Source organism: Scyliorhinus torazame, chromosome 19, assembly GCF_047496885.1.
Source record: "Scyliorhinus torazame isolate Kashiwa2021f chromosome 19, sScyTor2.1, whole genome shotgun sequence".
Taxonomy (NCBI): Eukaryota; Metazoa; Chordata; class Chondrichthyes; order Carcharhiniformes; family Scyliorhinidae; genus Scyliorhinus; species Scyliorhinus torazame.
The window spans coordinates 112,176,798-112,191,356 of record NC_092725.1 but is presented as its reverse complement, the minus strand read 5'-3'; the positions used below and the strand labels follow the sequence as shown (position 1 = coordinate 112,191,356).

General features: G+C 41.3%; 1 protein-coding gene across 1 annotated transcript in view; it reads right to left on the bottom strand.

The window, feature by feature from the left end:
* Nucleotides 1-14,559, bottom strand: part of rpap3 (RNA polymerase II associated protein 3) — a 67,467-nt gene that overhangs the window by 23,548 nt on the left and 29,360 nt on the right. Inside the window, exons 11-12 of the mRNA XM_072485045.1 lie at nt 11,102-11,206; nt 3,009-3,232 (exon numbers count right to left, since the gene is read on the bottom strand). Of these exons, the coding sequence (XP_072341146.1) occupies nt 3,009-3,232; nt 11,102-11,206 (329 nt within the window). The remainder of the gene's footprint in view (nt 1-3,008; nt 3,233-11,101; nt 11,207-14,559) is intronic.

Below are 14,559 nucleotides of genomic sequence, written 5' to 3'. Positions count from 1 at the left end.
TCCCAGGTTTCTGAGGGAAACGAGGGATGAAATAGCTGGGGCCTTAACAGGTATCTTTGCAGCATCCTTGAGCACGGGTGAGGTCCCGGAGGACTGGAGAATTGCTAATGTTGTCCCTTTGTTTAAGAAGGGTAGCAGGGATAATCCAGGGAATTATAGACCTATGAGCTTGACGTCAGTGGTAGGCAAACTGTTGGAGAAGATACTGAGGGATAGGATCTATTCACATTTGGAAGAAAATAGACTTATCAGAGATAGGCAGCATGGTTTTGTGCAGGGAAGGTCATGTCTTACAAACCTAATAAAATTCTTTGAGGAAGTGTCAAAGTTAATTGATGAGGGAAGGGCTGTAGATGTCATATACATGGACTTCAGTAAGGCATTTGATAAAGTTTCCCATGGCAGGTTGATGGAAAAAGTGAAGTCGTATGGGGTTCAGGGTGTACTAGCTGGATGGATAAAGAACTGGCTGGGCAACAGGAGACAGAGAGTAGTGGTGGAAGGGAGTGTCTCAAAATGGAGAAAGGTGACTAGTGGTGTTCCACAGGGATCCGTGCTCGGACCACTGTTGTTTGTGATATACATAAATGATCTGGACGACGGTATAGGTGGTCTGATTAGCAAGTTTGCAGATGATACTAAGATTGGTGGAGTTGCAGATAGCGAAGAGGACTGTCAGAGAATACAGCAAAATATAGATAGATTGGAGAGTTGGGCAGAGAAATGGCAGATCGAGTTCAATCCAGGCAAATGCGAGGTGATATATTTTGGAAGATCTAATTCAAGAGCAGACGATACGGTCAATGGAAGAGTCCTGGGGAAAATTGATGTGCAGAGAGATCTGGGAGTTCTGGTCCACTGTACCCTGAAGGTGGCAACGCAGGTCGATAGAGTGGTCAAGAAGGCATACAGCATGCTTGCCTTCATCGGATGGGGTATTGAGTACAAGAGTTGGCAGGTCATGTTACAGTTGTATAGAACTTTGGTTGGGCCACATTTGGAATACTGCGTGCAGTTCTGGTCGCCACATTACCAGAAGGATGTGGATGCTTTAGAGAGGGTACAGAGATGGTTCACCAGGATGTTGCCTGGTATGGAGGGTGCTAGCTATGAAGAAAGGTTGAGTAGATTAGGATTGTTTTCGTTGTAAAGACGGAGGTTGAGGGGGGACCTGATTGAGGTCTACAAAATTGAGAGGTATGGACAGGGTGGATAGCAACAAGCTTTTTCCAAGAGTGGTGGTGTAAATTACAAGGGGTCACGATTTCAAGGTGAGAGGGGGAAAGTTTAAGGGAGATGTGCGTGGAAAGTTTTTTACGCAGAGGGTGATGGGTGCCTGGAACGCTTTGCCAGCGGAGGTGGTAGCGGTGGGCACGATAGCATCATTTAAGATGCATCTAGACAGATATATGAACGGGCGGGGAACAGAGGGAAGTAGATACTTGGATAATAGAAGACGGGTTTAGATGAAGGATCTGGATCGGCGCAGGCTGGGAGGGCCGAAGGGCCTGTTCCTGTGCTGTAATTTTCTTTGTTATTTATTCTGATTTTCCCCACAGGCAGGAATGGGGCAGGGATAGGGAACCATTAGGAATACAATTCCGAATGGTTAGTTACAGAACATGAAGAGATTAGGAAATTGAAAGAATGGAGATGGGTTCCTTCGAGACTAGTGTATGTGCAAAATCCTTCTTTCCAATTACATTACATAAACATATCTTTTCTTCAAAAAGTTGTGTTATGGCACTATTCTCTCGAGATATCCCATCAGAAATTAGATTTGAAACAAAGCAGCTTATACATTATGAAGACCGAAAATACTGGAAATACATGTATATCAACATCTGTTAAGTTTTCATTTTGCAAATGAGATCCTTCATCAGAATGTAAAAGGCAGGCAGGCAGAGATTCATTTTTTTTAGTGCCTTAGATAGATTGCAATTTTCCGAGATACCGGAAACCAAAACATCCAGGCTGCACAATGCTGTATTGAGAAAAACTAAAAGGACGACAGTGAATTAAAAACAAACTTTGCTGAAAATTCTATGTGCCGGCAGCATTACTTACGCAATTACTATGCAACTATGCATCACTGTATTATTTACATTCATAGTGCTATCACTTGTCATTTTATTAAATCAATAAGTTGCAACATTGCACTAAAATATGCTCATTTGCCAATTTAAAAAACCTATTTCATTTAATCTGTTACTTAGCTGTACATTAAAATCATGCAAAATATAAAATAATGGAGGAAGTTGAGCTGGTAATTTGATCAATGTGTCATTACAGGAAAATTGAATTCCCTACAAGGAATGCTTTTGATTAGATTTTCTCACCATTCTTTCAAAGTTCAAGAGGCAGAAAAATAAATTATGCCGTGACAAAGTATCAGATTTCAGATTTTAAATGCAAGGTTGAATTTTTTTGCTTCAAGGGCTAACCCAGTTTATGTATTCAAGAATCTTTAATGAAACATGAAGATGGTATCACAATAACCATATTGTTAGATGGCATCCTACACAGGTTTGCTTTTAAAAATCAATCTACATCACTTCTCAGAAATTTGACTGGTTAAGTGTACACTGAACTATATAGAACCGAATTAGAGTCTCCAGTCTAGTGCTTTAGCTGAGCTGTGCCAGGGGTGTAGTCTAGTTGCAATAAGTGCAGTACTACGCAAGATCAGAATTTTCAAGTTGAAAAGGGAGTAGGTAGGATAATAGAGTTGTCACAACCCTGTTATTTTTGCTGGGAAAGCACAAATGGAATCAAGCAGTACAAAATCTGGTTCAGCTTTGACAGCTATTACAGGCAAGTGCCTTTTGAACACCCTCTTTCTTATGGTTCTTGACAAACATGAAGAATATCCATTTGAATGAGAAACTGGGAAGAAAAGGAAACCAATTCCCAATGAACATCACACCAGCAAAAGCTGCTGTCTTTAATATAAAATCTTCAAAAGTATATTGTACTGAAGTTTTTAAATCGAGTAAACACCGGCATACCTCTCTTCAAATTTAAGTATTTTGGCATTGGGCGCTTCAGCGACTGGCACAGAGGAATCACCATGGATGATGTTTTCCTGAATCTTATTTGCCTCTTCAATAGGCGATAACACAAATGGTTGCTTTGTTGCAAGATCAAAAGGGAAATTGACTGCAGCTGCCTCTGTCTTGGTATCAGTCATTGGATCTCCAATTTCTTCGATAGCAACTCTTATCAGGGGTTTCTTGTAAAAAACATACAAAATAAACAAAGACAAATTAAATACATGGCATTGTGATGAGACTTGGTCAACTAATTTAACCTGAACACACAATGACAATAATCTTCCCTACAATTACAAGAGGGAAGACATTTTTGTACTGCACTGATACAAGATACTTCAACCTTCGGCAAAAATGTCCAACCCCTTGTTATCTTCATTATAAAAGCCTTTTAGTAAAGCAATCTCAAGTAACCTCAATTATTAACTTGGTTACATATTCAAGGAATTCTAATTTATCCATTAACACACCCCTTTGTCTCATGTCCGTGACACCTTTGTCACTCTCTCCTGTGCTCCAACCTATCCCTGCCCTTCTATTCTTCCCCACCTCTTCCACCCGCCTCTCCAACTCTAGAATTCATTACGTTTTTACCCCTTTTCAGTTCTGAACGATCACATGGACTTAAAACATTAACTCTGTTTCTCCCCACAGATGATGCCAGACCTGCTGCGTTTGTCCAGCATGTTCTGGCTTTATTTCAGATTTCCAGCATCCGCAGTATTTTGCTTTCATATAATTTATAAGTCACTGGATTAAACTGGTAGCTCGAGCTTCTCACAATACACTGTTTATCTCCTTTAAACTCCCAGGACAATAAGTTTCAGTGTTTCAAAATCCACCTCCAGACGTGTTCTAAAGAATTGAAATCATTTTAATTGAAAATACTAAACTGGTACAGTATATGTATTAATAATTCAGAGAAAAATGTTTCTTGTATCAATCTCCTTACTCAGCAACATTTATTGCTGATATTTGAATTAAACAAATATATTTTACTATCAGATGATGGGAGTAATTTTTATTGGTGGGTCTATAAATGCTTCTCCATGCTGAACAGATTCTGGCCAGCAGAGTGAACTGCTATAGTTCAGGGACAAATGCGTGTGCAAATATTGAGTGATAAGGTCGACTTTCCTGCAGATTTGGTGAAAGATACGCACAAGATTATAAGGAATACGAAATAGAAATTAGAGAAATCCGGCCTTTCAAGCCTGCGCCACCAATCAATAAGACCATGGCTTTTCTTCCCCATTGCCCCAATCCCATCCTTTCTTACATTATGAGGTTATGTTTGCTATCTTCCAATGAAGACTGATCTAGAATCTAAAAATTCAGGTAGTTGAAAAACAACGTTTTGCACTCTCTCTGCAACTACCCCCTTTAAAACTGTAGGGTGCAAGCTATCAAGTCGGGGAGTTTCGTCACCACTCAACTCTTGACACCATTTCTTATGCGGATTTTAATTCCTCATTCTTGCTATATCCTTGGTTGCTCATTATTTTTGGAATGTTTTTGTCTTTTTCAGCATTTGTTTAATGTGTGTGATTTCCATATTCTCTATTACAATTTAATGTCTCTGCCTCAATTCGATCCACTTTTATGATCAAGCATCCACTTTTACGATCACTAATCCCTTCCCACTCACATACCTATAAAAACAGTCTCTTGCTATACTACTCACATAATCTTCTCTTTCCGTATCTATTTCTTAGTCTGCTCTTGCTGAATTCTTAGCCTACTCTTGCTGAATTCTAACATCCTCTCCTGATCTTCATACTTACTAGTTTCTGGACAACATTTTAACTCTCTAAGGGCAGCACAGTGGAGCAGTGGTTAGCACTGCTTCCTCATGGCGCCGAGGACCCAGGTTCGATTCCAGCACCAGGCCACTGCCTGTATGGAGTTTGCACATTCTGCCCATGTCTGCCTGAGTCCCACCCCCACACCCCAAAGATGTGCAGGGTGTGGATTGGACACGCTAAATTGCCCCTTAATTGGAAAAAAAAACATTTCAACCCTCTAGTTCCTCGTTATCCATACTTGAAAGGAATGTATATTTGTTGCAAATTGTGATCATTGTTAAATGCCAAGTATTACTTGGCTACCATCACTGCGGTTAATATAGCTTCTCAATTTATTGAATTTGCCCCTCATATCTCTGCAGTTTGTTTAGATTCTAGACCCTAGTTTTGGGCTTAAGATCAGTTTCAATCGCATGTACAATTCACTCTTCCCTAGAGTTCCCTTTGTACATTGATCTAGAAAACTAGCACATACATTCCAAGAACTCACTATTGTTAGAGGGCCTACAAACTACTCTCCATGTTTTCAGCCTTTTGCTGTTTCTTAGCTCAATCCAAAAGGATTCTTCTTGATTTTGAGCAAAGATCCTTTCTCTCTACTGCTTTTATCCCATCCTTTATCAGTTCTACCCCCTTCATTTTCCCTATTCTTCTAAACATTAAGTATCTTAGATTATTTAGTTCCCAAGCTGGGAATGAAGAACTCTCCAACTACCCTTGTTTCCAAGTGGAAATTGGTGGATACTGAGACTAACTCGTTCTCCCAGTGTCTGCGTGGGTTTCCTCCGGGTGCTCTGGTTTCCTCCCACAGTCCAAAGACATGCAGGTTAGGTGGATTGGCCATGATAAATTTGCCCTTAGTAACCAAAAAGGTTAGGAGGGGTTATTGGGTTACAGGGATAGGGTGGAAGTGAGGGCTTAAGTGGGTCGGTGCAGACTCGATGGGCCGAATGGCCTCCTTCTGCACTGTATGTTGTGTGTTCAACATGGGAGAAATATAACCCGCATAACACACTGACCCACCGTACATGCAACTTTCCCTCAATACTTGGGACTTTGATTTATTTATGCAACACCAAAAATGAGCTTACTGACAGAAACAAAGTTAAAATATATCCATCTTGCATAGAAAATTGGATTAAAATAAATTACTGCAGTTATCACGTGCAGCTTTTGACATTGTAAAGGACCACATAGTGAAAATGAAAGACTTCATTGGCATTTAGCATACACAAGAATAATTAAATTTAAGCCAATTCTGAGCCTATATTTAAATGATCAATTAGTTGTGTATTTGTATTGCAAAAAAGTCCACTTGGATTGTTGTGATTTTAAAAAATGCATCGCAATTAATTTTGTGAATAAAATGTTAATCTCAGGGAAGGAAGGCAGGAAGGGAAGAGAGAAAGAAACAGAAATTTGAATTTATAGAACGCCTCTCAAAGCACAGAACAGTCCAGTGCTTTAAAGGCACTTGAAAAAAGACTTGAACCCACAACCTTTTGACTCAGAGGAGAGAATGCTACCATTAGCTGATGCTTACACCTTATTTCTGGATTTAATTGCATATTTAACTGATACAATCTTGGGGTTAATCGTCACTATTAAACTATAGAGCAGAATAAAAATAATGAAAATGGTGATTGTAACTTGGGTTCGGCAAGACCTTTGCCTCCATCCTATTATGATATTCAGTGACCAACATTAGAGATTTCTCTACCTCCCTCTTCTGCTAAAAGTTGCAAAAGTATTAAGTTGTTGTCAATAAAGAACTTGACTGTTTGTACCACAAGACTAGGCCAGTTGTCTCTAATGTAAATTAATATGCAAATATTTTTCCAGTTCATTAACGTTTAATATTTTATCAGCAAGTCAACTGATTGTCACTAATTTCCACTATTGACATCCATGGAAATCAAAAAGGAAGCTCCATAAAATAAATGTGGCGATACCAAAGTTAACTACCACTGATTGATAATCCTATCAATAATTCCAATAACCAGTGCCCACGGTACAGGTTTCCAGTTCTCACCGGCATTAGATGTGTCCTAACATTATTAGAATGTTGTGTACACAAAAACATAAGAAAATTCAATAATATCCCTGCCAACAAAGCTCATCCATCTAGTATCAACCTTACCTTTTCAAACTTCACCAGTCTTATGTCTCCTCCTTAGTTTTGCAGGGAAAAATAATAGTACATAAATCTATTGTTTTTTCGATTTTCGTTTGCCAATATAAATTTGTCATCTCATCCTAATTTCCCTACTTAATTTGAAACAACATTTTAATTCCCATTAGCTGGGCAATTCAGTGCTCTTTGCATCACTGCAAAGTCAGCCTCAATTACTGTCTTCTGGACTGCAAAGCTAGAGCTTCTTTTCTTTTCTAAAAGCCTATATTCCTTACAATTGGGATTAATCTTGGGTCTCCTTCTCAGCGCCCTCTCTGATGCATGTATGTATTGATCTTTTCATTTTCCAAATATGGGTGGCTGGGCTTAAACACCCTTATTGCCAATTTGCTCAAACTATGTTAGCTGTGGAAAGTCAGAATTTATTAATGCTGTTTCCAGGTATCCAGAATTCACAAAACGCTCAAGCTAGCCAGACCATTGTATTTTGTAACACCAATCCTATTTTTTCACGAAGAAAGTAAAATCTCTGAACAGCTTTGCTTCAATTGGACTCACTGCTGATTCATGTTTAAATGCAACACATCTTTTTCAATTTCTCCAATGACATTTTTAAAATCCTTATTTCTTCTCTTTTTCCCATTCATCCCTAATAACAGATTTTGTTTTCTCAGCTCACCCACGCCTGCCACAAGATGATTTACCATCTACCATGGCGGGATTTAAGCCTGAAACCTCTATGTTTGTGGATTACCAGTTCAGTGACCTCTATCACAAGGTAACAGATTTTGATTTCACAAGTGCCAAATGCCTTGGAACGTGTCATTCAAGTAACTATTCCCCAAGAGGACCTGGGTAGCACACATCAGTTGTTCAATCAAATCAAAATGCCCAAATTGTGCACAATCTTATCCTTACTGTCTATTTACATGTTGTTCAACAAACAGCATTTTCTAGATTGCAAACCCTAGCAAATCCTAGCCTAGATGGACACCCAACTCCTCAGCAGTGATACTTTCCAGATTGGTAAGGTTCACGGCAGCACGGTTCCAAAATGGATAACACTGCTGCCTCACACGCCAAGCTCCCAGGTTCGATCCCGGCTCTGGGTCACTGTGTGTGGAATTTGCATATTCTCCCCGTGTTTGCGTGGATTTCGCCCCCACAACCCAAACGATGTGCAGGGTAGGTGGAGTGGTCATTCTAAATTGGCCCTTGATTGGAAAAAATGAATTGGGTACTCTAAAATTATTTTTAAAAAAGATTTGTACGGTTCAATGCACCTCCTGCTATAACGGCAGACACTAAAGCTTGAAAGAAAAAAAAACATTTCTCAAGTCTTTTGTACCGTTGCCAAAATATTATAATAGCAGCATTACAATGAAGACAAGTCTAGAACAGTCTGTACATCTGCAATTGTTTTAACAAAAGGTAAGCTCTATGGATTTTTGCAGTAGGCAGCTTTGTTGCAACTTGGATACAGGATGATTCAACTATAATACAGGATGATTCAACTATAAATTTAAGTACTGTGTCTCCTGCCAATGCAATATGCCCGTCTGCATAGATGCCACTCTGTTGCGCCCAACCTGCCAAAAAGCCTCCACATGGAAATAGGTTTCATTAACGTGAAAATATCAATATGAAAACAAATATCGCTCTGGCCCTTCAGCAAGAGCATCCCACTTAATTGTACAGCACAAGATAGATAAGAGTGAGTGCCAGAGTGAGTTAGGGCCATCAGAGATAGACGGTCAAAGTATCGATTTCAAAAACCTTGTGAAGTTTTGTATCCGAGATAAACACAGTATTAATCTCACATCTGAGCAGTGCCAGCGAGGGTTTTAAAAAGTACCATTTTTAACCCTTCTTTGCCTGTTATGATAGAACATAGAACATTACAGCGCAGTACAGGCCCTTCGGCCCTCAATGTTACGCCGACCTGTGAAATCACTCTAAAGCCCATCTACACTATTCCCTTATCGTCCATATGTCTATCCAATGACCATTTGAATGCCCTTAGTGTTGGCGAGTCCACTACTGTTGCAGGCAGGGCATTCCACGCCCTTACTACTCTCTGAGTAAAGAACCTACCTCTGACATCTGTCTTATATCTATCTCCCCTCAACTTAAAGCTATGTCACCTCGTGCCTTCCTTATAACTAAGCACGTTTCTAGGCATCGACTCTCTGCAGATTGCAGACAGAAATGTTTTGAGAGTTTGTAAACAATAAACATGGTGGAGAAACTAAAGAACTGGGCATGTGGGGCATAGGCAGCAAACGGTGCCAGATTTAGGACATCAAAATGGGAAACAGATTGCCTTTACTGTGTGGGGTGTCCCAAAATACAGCTGGAGAGAAATATCAGGGTCGACAAACTAACGTTTAGCGATGCAAAAGCAGCAAACAGGATTACCAAGGCACTTTAAAATGTGAGCATCAGCATTTACAATCAGGACTATAGATGCCCAACATTAATTTGACTGAATCCAATTTATCTGGAGTAATGAAGATAAATTGATTTAGACTTTCAAACTGAAAGAGACCACATAGGAAGAAAGATACCCTTCTTGCATTTCACCACAATAGAAGTTAAATCCCAATTACTTCAGTGAAAAAGACGCTCTGCAAAATGTTTTGTTACTTAGCAACACAGACAATTTACACAAATAAATTGATTTATTTTATGCAGAGGCAAATCACTGTGGTAGCTCAATTTCTTTTGGCAGCATGAATGCTAGCCCCAGAGGACATGGTGGCAAAGTCACTGGGTTCCATGGACCAGCTGTTGTCCTTGGCTGAAAATCACATCGGATATCGTTGCTGTGTTGGAACTAAATTCTGTATTCCCAGTGGGAATTTCTAGGCTTGGGATAAATCAGGAATTCTCACTTGCAGCAAAGTGACCAATCTGATAATGTGCAGTATCAGAAGGTCCTGTGTCAATAAAAAACTGCAGGCCACTAAGAAAGTGCAGCGTCTATGAACTTTGTGGTTTAGAGTGGGTAAGTCGGAGAGAGAGAGAGAGAGAGAGAGAGAGAGAGAGAGAGAGAGAGAGAGAGAGAGAGAGAGAGAGAGAGAGAGAGAGCCCCGTCGAACTAATGGCAGAAAGAACAAAAGGAGAGAACTATGAGGAAAAAAGTGAGCAAGGTGGAAGCAAAGGGTGTACCTTTGGGAACAGAACGGTGAGGATTGGAGAAAGAGTGTAGTCGCGAAATGGTGCTTTTGAAGAATAATGGACATTAAGGTAGCTTTTATGGATATGGGGGAAGTGGACCAGGATGGGGAAGAAAATGCTGCCATAAAGTGTGAAGAAAAGAAAGCAATTGCTGAGATGGGTTTGGGGGAAATGGTTGTCCATGGAATACAGAAAAATTAAAATATTTTAGATTCTTAAACTAACATTAGAACAAATATTAATGGTGAAATTGAAAAATAAACATTATATGAAGGGAGCAAACCCAACCCCTAAAAATGTGCTGCTAATGGGCACTAATGGTTTACAGTTGAATCAGCATTTTGAAGGATGCGCAAAATTCTAATTCATGTAATTAAAAGAACAATGACATCTGCCGACATAAACTTTTCACAACACAAGCAACCCAAACAATTGCAATGGTACGTTTTGGGTTAAAAAATGAATTTGTGCGTCAAAATTAGCTGTTGGTTTTGGATTGCACGGGGGGGGGGGGGGCGGGGGGGGGGAGCACACACTTTAATTAGCAATCAAAAGTCTGCTGGAAATTAATTAAATACAACTAATCTTTAATTTTTTTCTATTTTGAACTTCCTTCGCAACACAGTCAAAATAGTTTATCCATCTCCATTTTTTCCTGCTTGCATAAATCAAAAACCTCGTCGCGTATTTCAAAACGAAAGAAAACTGCCTGGAACAAAAGGCACATCATGAAGGGTAACTTTACAAGTAAATTTTTGATGCACTGTTTCCATGTTGGGTAGCTTTCTAGAATTCTCAGCAATCGATTTGCTCTGCAAGTTGTGTGTTCTGTGCACATCAAAGTTGGTCCATGTGCACTCATAATGCATGCATATAGAACAGCCAATAAGGATGGATACCTTTGAACTAAACTTGGATGGTTTAAGACTTACAGTAGATCTTAGATGGGGTGGTTTATCGATTGGTTTGATTAGTCTCCGACCTTCTTTGCTTTCTGAAGATTTCTGGTGGGTGGCGACCCCTTGCAAAGCCAATTCCTTAAACATGAAAGATAAATATTTGAAGTTCACGTTACCAACCAATTGGGTTTACACCAATCCTGACAATTTGCATGGCCATGCTTTCTGATGCAAGCCCAGTATTTATCAGATTAACTGAATTCAGGTTCACAATGTGGTCTGCTGGTATTTAAATTCAAACTTGCGAGTCTAGTTCTGTTCCCACAAGACTACTACACAATTCTTAAGTCTTCCGTCAAAAAATAAACTCTGTTTTTCTCTTTGTAATTTTGTTTCAACCTACCTACTTTGCATGTTCCTGGACAATTCTATGCAGAAAATATGTATTTTTACCGTTATAATTAAAGACTTGATCAATGCACAGCAAACTCTCAGTCTGCCAACTTGGGAATTCAAGGTGAATTACATAGAAATATGGAAAATAGAAGCAGGAGGCCATTCAGCCCTGAGTTTGATCCGCCATTTATTGTGCTCATTGCTGATCATCAAGTTCAATACCCTGATGCCACCTCCCCCCCCCCCCCCCAACCCCCCAACCCCCCATGTCCCTTGATCCCTTTAGCCCCAAGAGCTAGATCTAACTCCTTCTTGAAATTTCACAATGTTTTGGCCTCAACCACTTTCTGTCGTAGCAAATTCCACAGATTCACCACCCTGGGTGAATTCTCCTCACCTTAGTCCTGAAAGGTTTCCCCTTATCCTCAAACGATGACCCCATGTTTTGGACTCCCCCACCATCGGGAACATTCTTTCTGAATCTACCCTGTCTAATCCTGTTTCGGGTGGCACAGTGATTGGCATTGCTGCCTCAAGGCGCCGAGAACCCGGGTTCAATCCCAACTTCAGGTCACTGTCTGTGTAGAGTTTGCATATTCTCCCCATGTCTGCGTGGGTCTCACCCCCACAACCCAAAGTAGTGCAGGGTAGGTGGATTGGCCACACTAAATTGCAAAAAAAATAATTGGGTACTCTAAATTTACAACAAAAAAAAAAAAAAAAAGGTCCCCTCTCACTCTTCTAAACTCCAATGAATATAATCCCAAGCAACTTAGTCTCTCCTCATGACAGTCCCGCCATCCCAGGAATCAGCTTGGTAAACCTTCGCTACAATCCCCCCCCCCCATATCAAGAACATAATTCCTCAGATAAGGACATCAAAACTGCACAGAATACTCCAGGCGTGGCCTCACCAATGCCCTATACCTACACAATTGCAGTAAAATTAGTTTTACCTTGCTCAAATAACAAATCATTTCTTTATCTGTTTCTAATGAATTTGAAGCATTATCATTTTCACCAGTCAATATCTTGTATTTATATAAGGCGTTTAGCATAATAAACTGTCCCATTGTGAAATAAAATATGGCATCAAGCCAGAGATTTTAGGTCAGGTGACCAAAGAGGGAGGCTTGATGTTTTGAAGTGAGCTTTTATCTGCTGATCATGCTTAACTTTTCTCCTTCCTGTCCAACAATATCTTATTCAGAATCCTATTTCTATTCTGATGAAATAGATTTAACCTAATACTGCTGCCCGTGTTCACATTCCCAAAGCAGTTATTTTAACATATAGTGAACATACACAGGAATTAGGAGGAGTAGGCCACTCGGCACCTAGTAGGAGGCCTACTCCGCCATTCAATTAGATTATAAATTGATCTGATTGTAACCTGAATCCCATAATCCTGCCTACCCCCATAACCTTTCATTCCCCCCCCCCCCCTCTTGTTGATCAAGAATCCGTCTAGCTCTGCCTTAAAGATGTTCACAGATTCTGCCTCCACTGCTTTTTGTTTCAATTGGGTTTCAAGTGAGTTTCAGACTCACGGCCCTCAGAAAGAAATTCTCCTGATCTCAGTCTTAAATGAGTGACTTACTATTTTTGAACAATTACCCCTAGTTCTGGAAATGAAACAATGGCAAGAGGGATCCTTTTCTTGTCAATAAAAGTGGATGTTACATCCAGTGAGTGGGTCGAAGAGGCGGAATTGGGCAGACCTTCTTGTTCTGCGCCTGCCAGTCACATCCATTGGGACCCGAATTATCTTGAGGTGAGACTTCAGTTCTCATCTGGGGAGAAAGTCCCACTGCCAAGAGCTCCCAGCATTGCCCACCACTCCTGCACCCAGCCACCAGAAATAATTGTTTCTGGAGACGGATGCAAAGTACAGGGGCTGGGTTGCCAGTCCCCTATAAAGACGGGTGGGGAGGGGGAGACAGGGTGGATGGGGCTGGGGAGGTGGGCTTGTTTAAAGCTTGGAGGGTATTTCTTATTTAAACAGGGGTCTTATAAGAGTGGCAACTCACCCCTTTTCCACCTGAGGCCCAAGCTGTGTTTTCTGTGGGTTTATGACCCATCACTTGCTTCAGCTGACCGCATGTGAAATAGAAATAAGAGCAGACAGGGGGCGGGATTCTGCGTTGGCTGTTGCCGAAATTGGGAAAGGCAATTGAATGGAGAATTGGTTCAGTCGCCGAAATCGCGGCAGGCGTCAATTTGACGACAAATCGCAATTCTCCAGCACCTCGACAGCGGCACCAATGCATTCTGGAAAGCACGTACAGTAGACACCGTTTGTATATCATTAGGTGGCCTGACCCGGTATTCTCCGGGGCTTCTGCGATTCCCTGCCTCTGATGGGCCGAGTCCCGATGGCGTGGTTCACTTGTGCTTTTAAAAATTGTGAAACCAGTGGGGCAGCTGAGAGAGAGAGAGAGAGAGAGAGAGAGAGAGAGAGAGAGAGAGAGAGAGAGAGAGAGAGAGAGAGAGAGAGAGAGAGAGAGAGAGAGAGAGAGAGAGAAAGGACAAGGAAGGTGTCCAAATCGCCATAGTTTGATGAGTTGTGCTGCTCGCCATGGGTCTTCAGTCAGGGCCGGGAGGAGAAGTGGGGAGTTGCCAGGTGGGCTGTGGGGTCAGTGCGGACGGGCACGGAACACCATTGCTGGAGCCAGCAAGGCAGCCATGCGGCTGCGCACACCGCTAACAGCCCATTTTGGACAGGGTGACGGGTCTTATAGATGTCCCCCCAGGGCACCCCTCTGGGTGACCTCTGGCCCCGGCCAATCCATCAGCTGTATGGATGTGCTCCAGCACAGCCAGTGCCATCTTGTTGGCTGGGATGAGTGTGTGTGGTGATTGTAATGTGTATGTGCGGCTGCAGCTCGTCAGCTTCCAGAGTGTCAATCACAAAACCGGCGAATTCCGCACTGTTATTCATTGGAATCCGGTGCTAGCCCCTCAACGGTAGCAGAATCGGTTCAGGTGCGGTGCCGGTTTTTCTGTTGTAAAAGTGCACGCAGTCTCAGAAACGGAGAATTCCACCCAGGAATTGGTCATTTAAGGGCCTCATTTGGCACAATGACAGGCAGGAC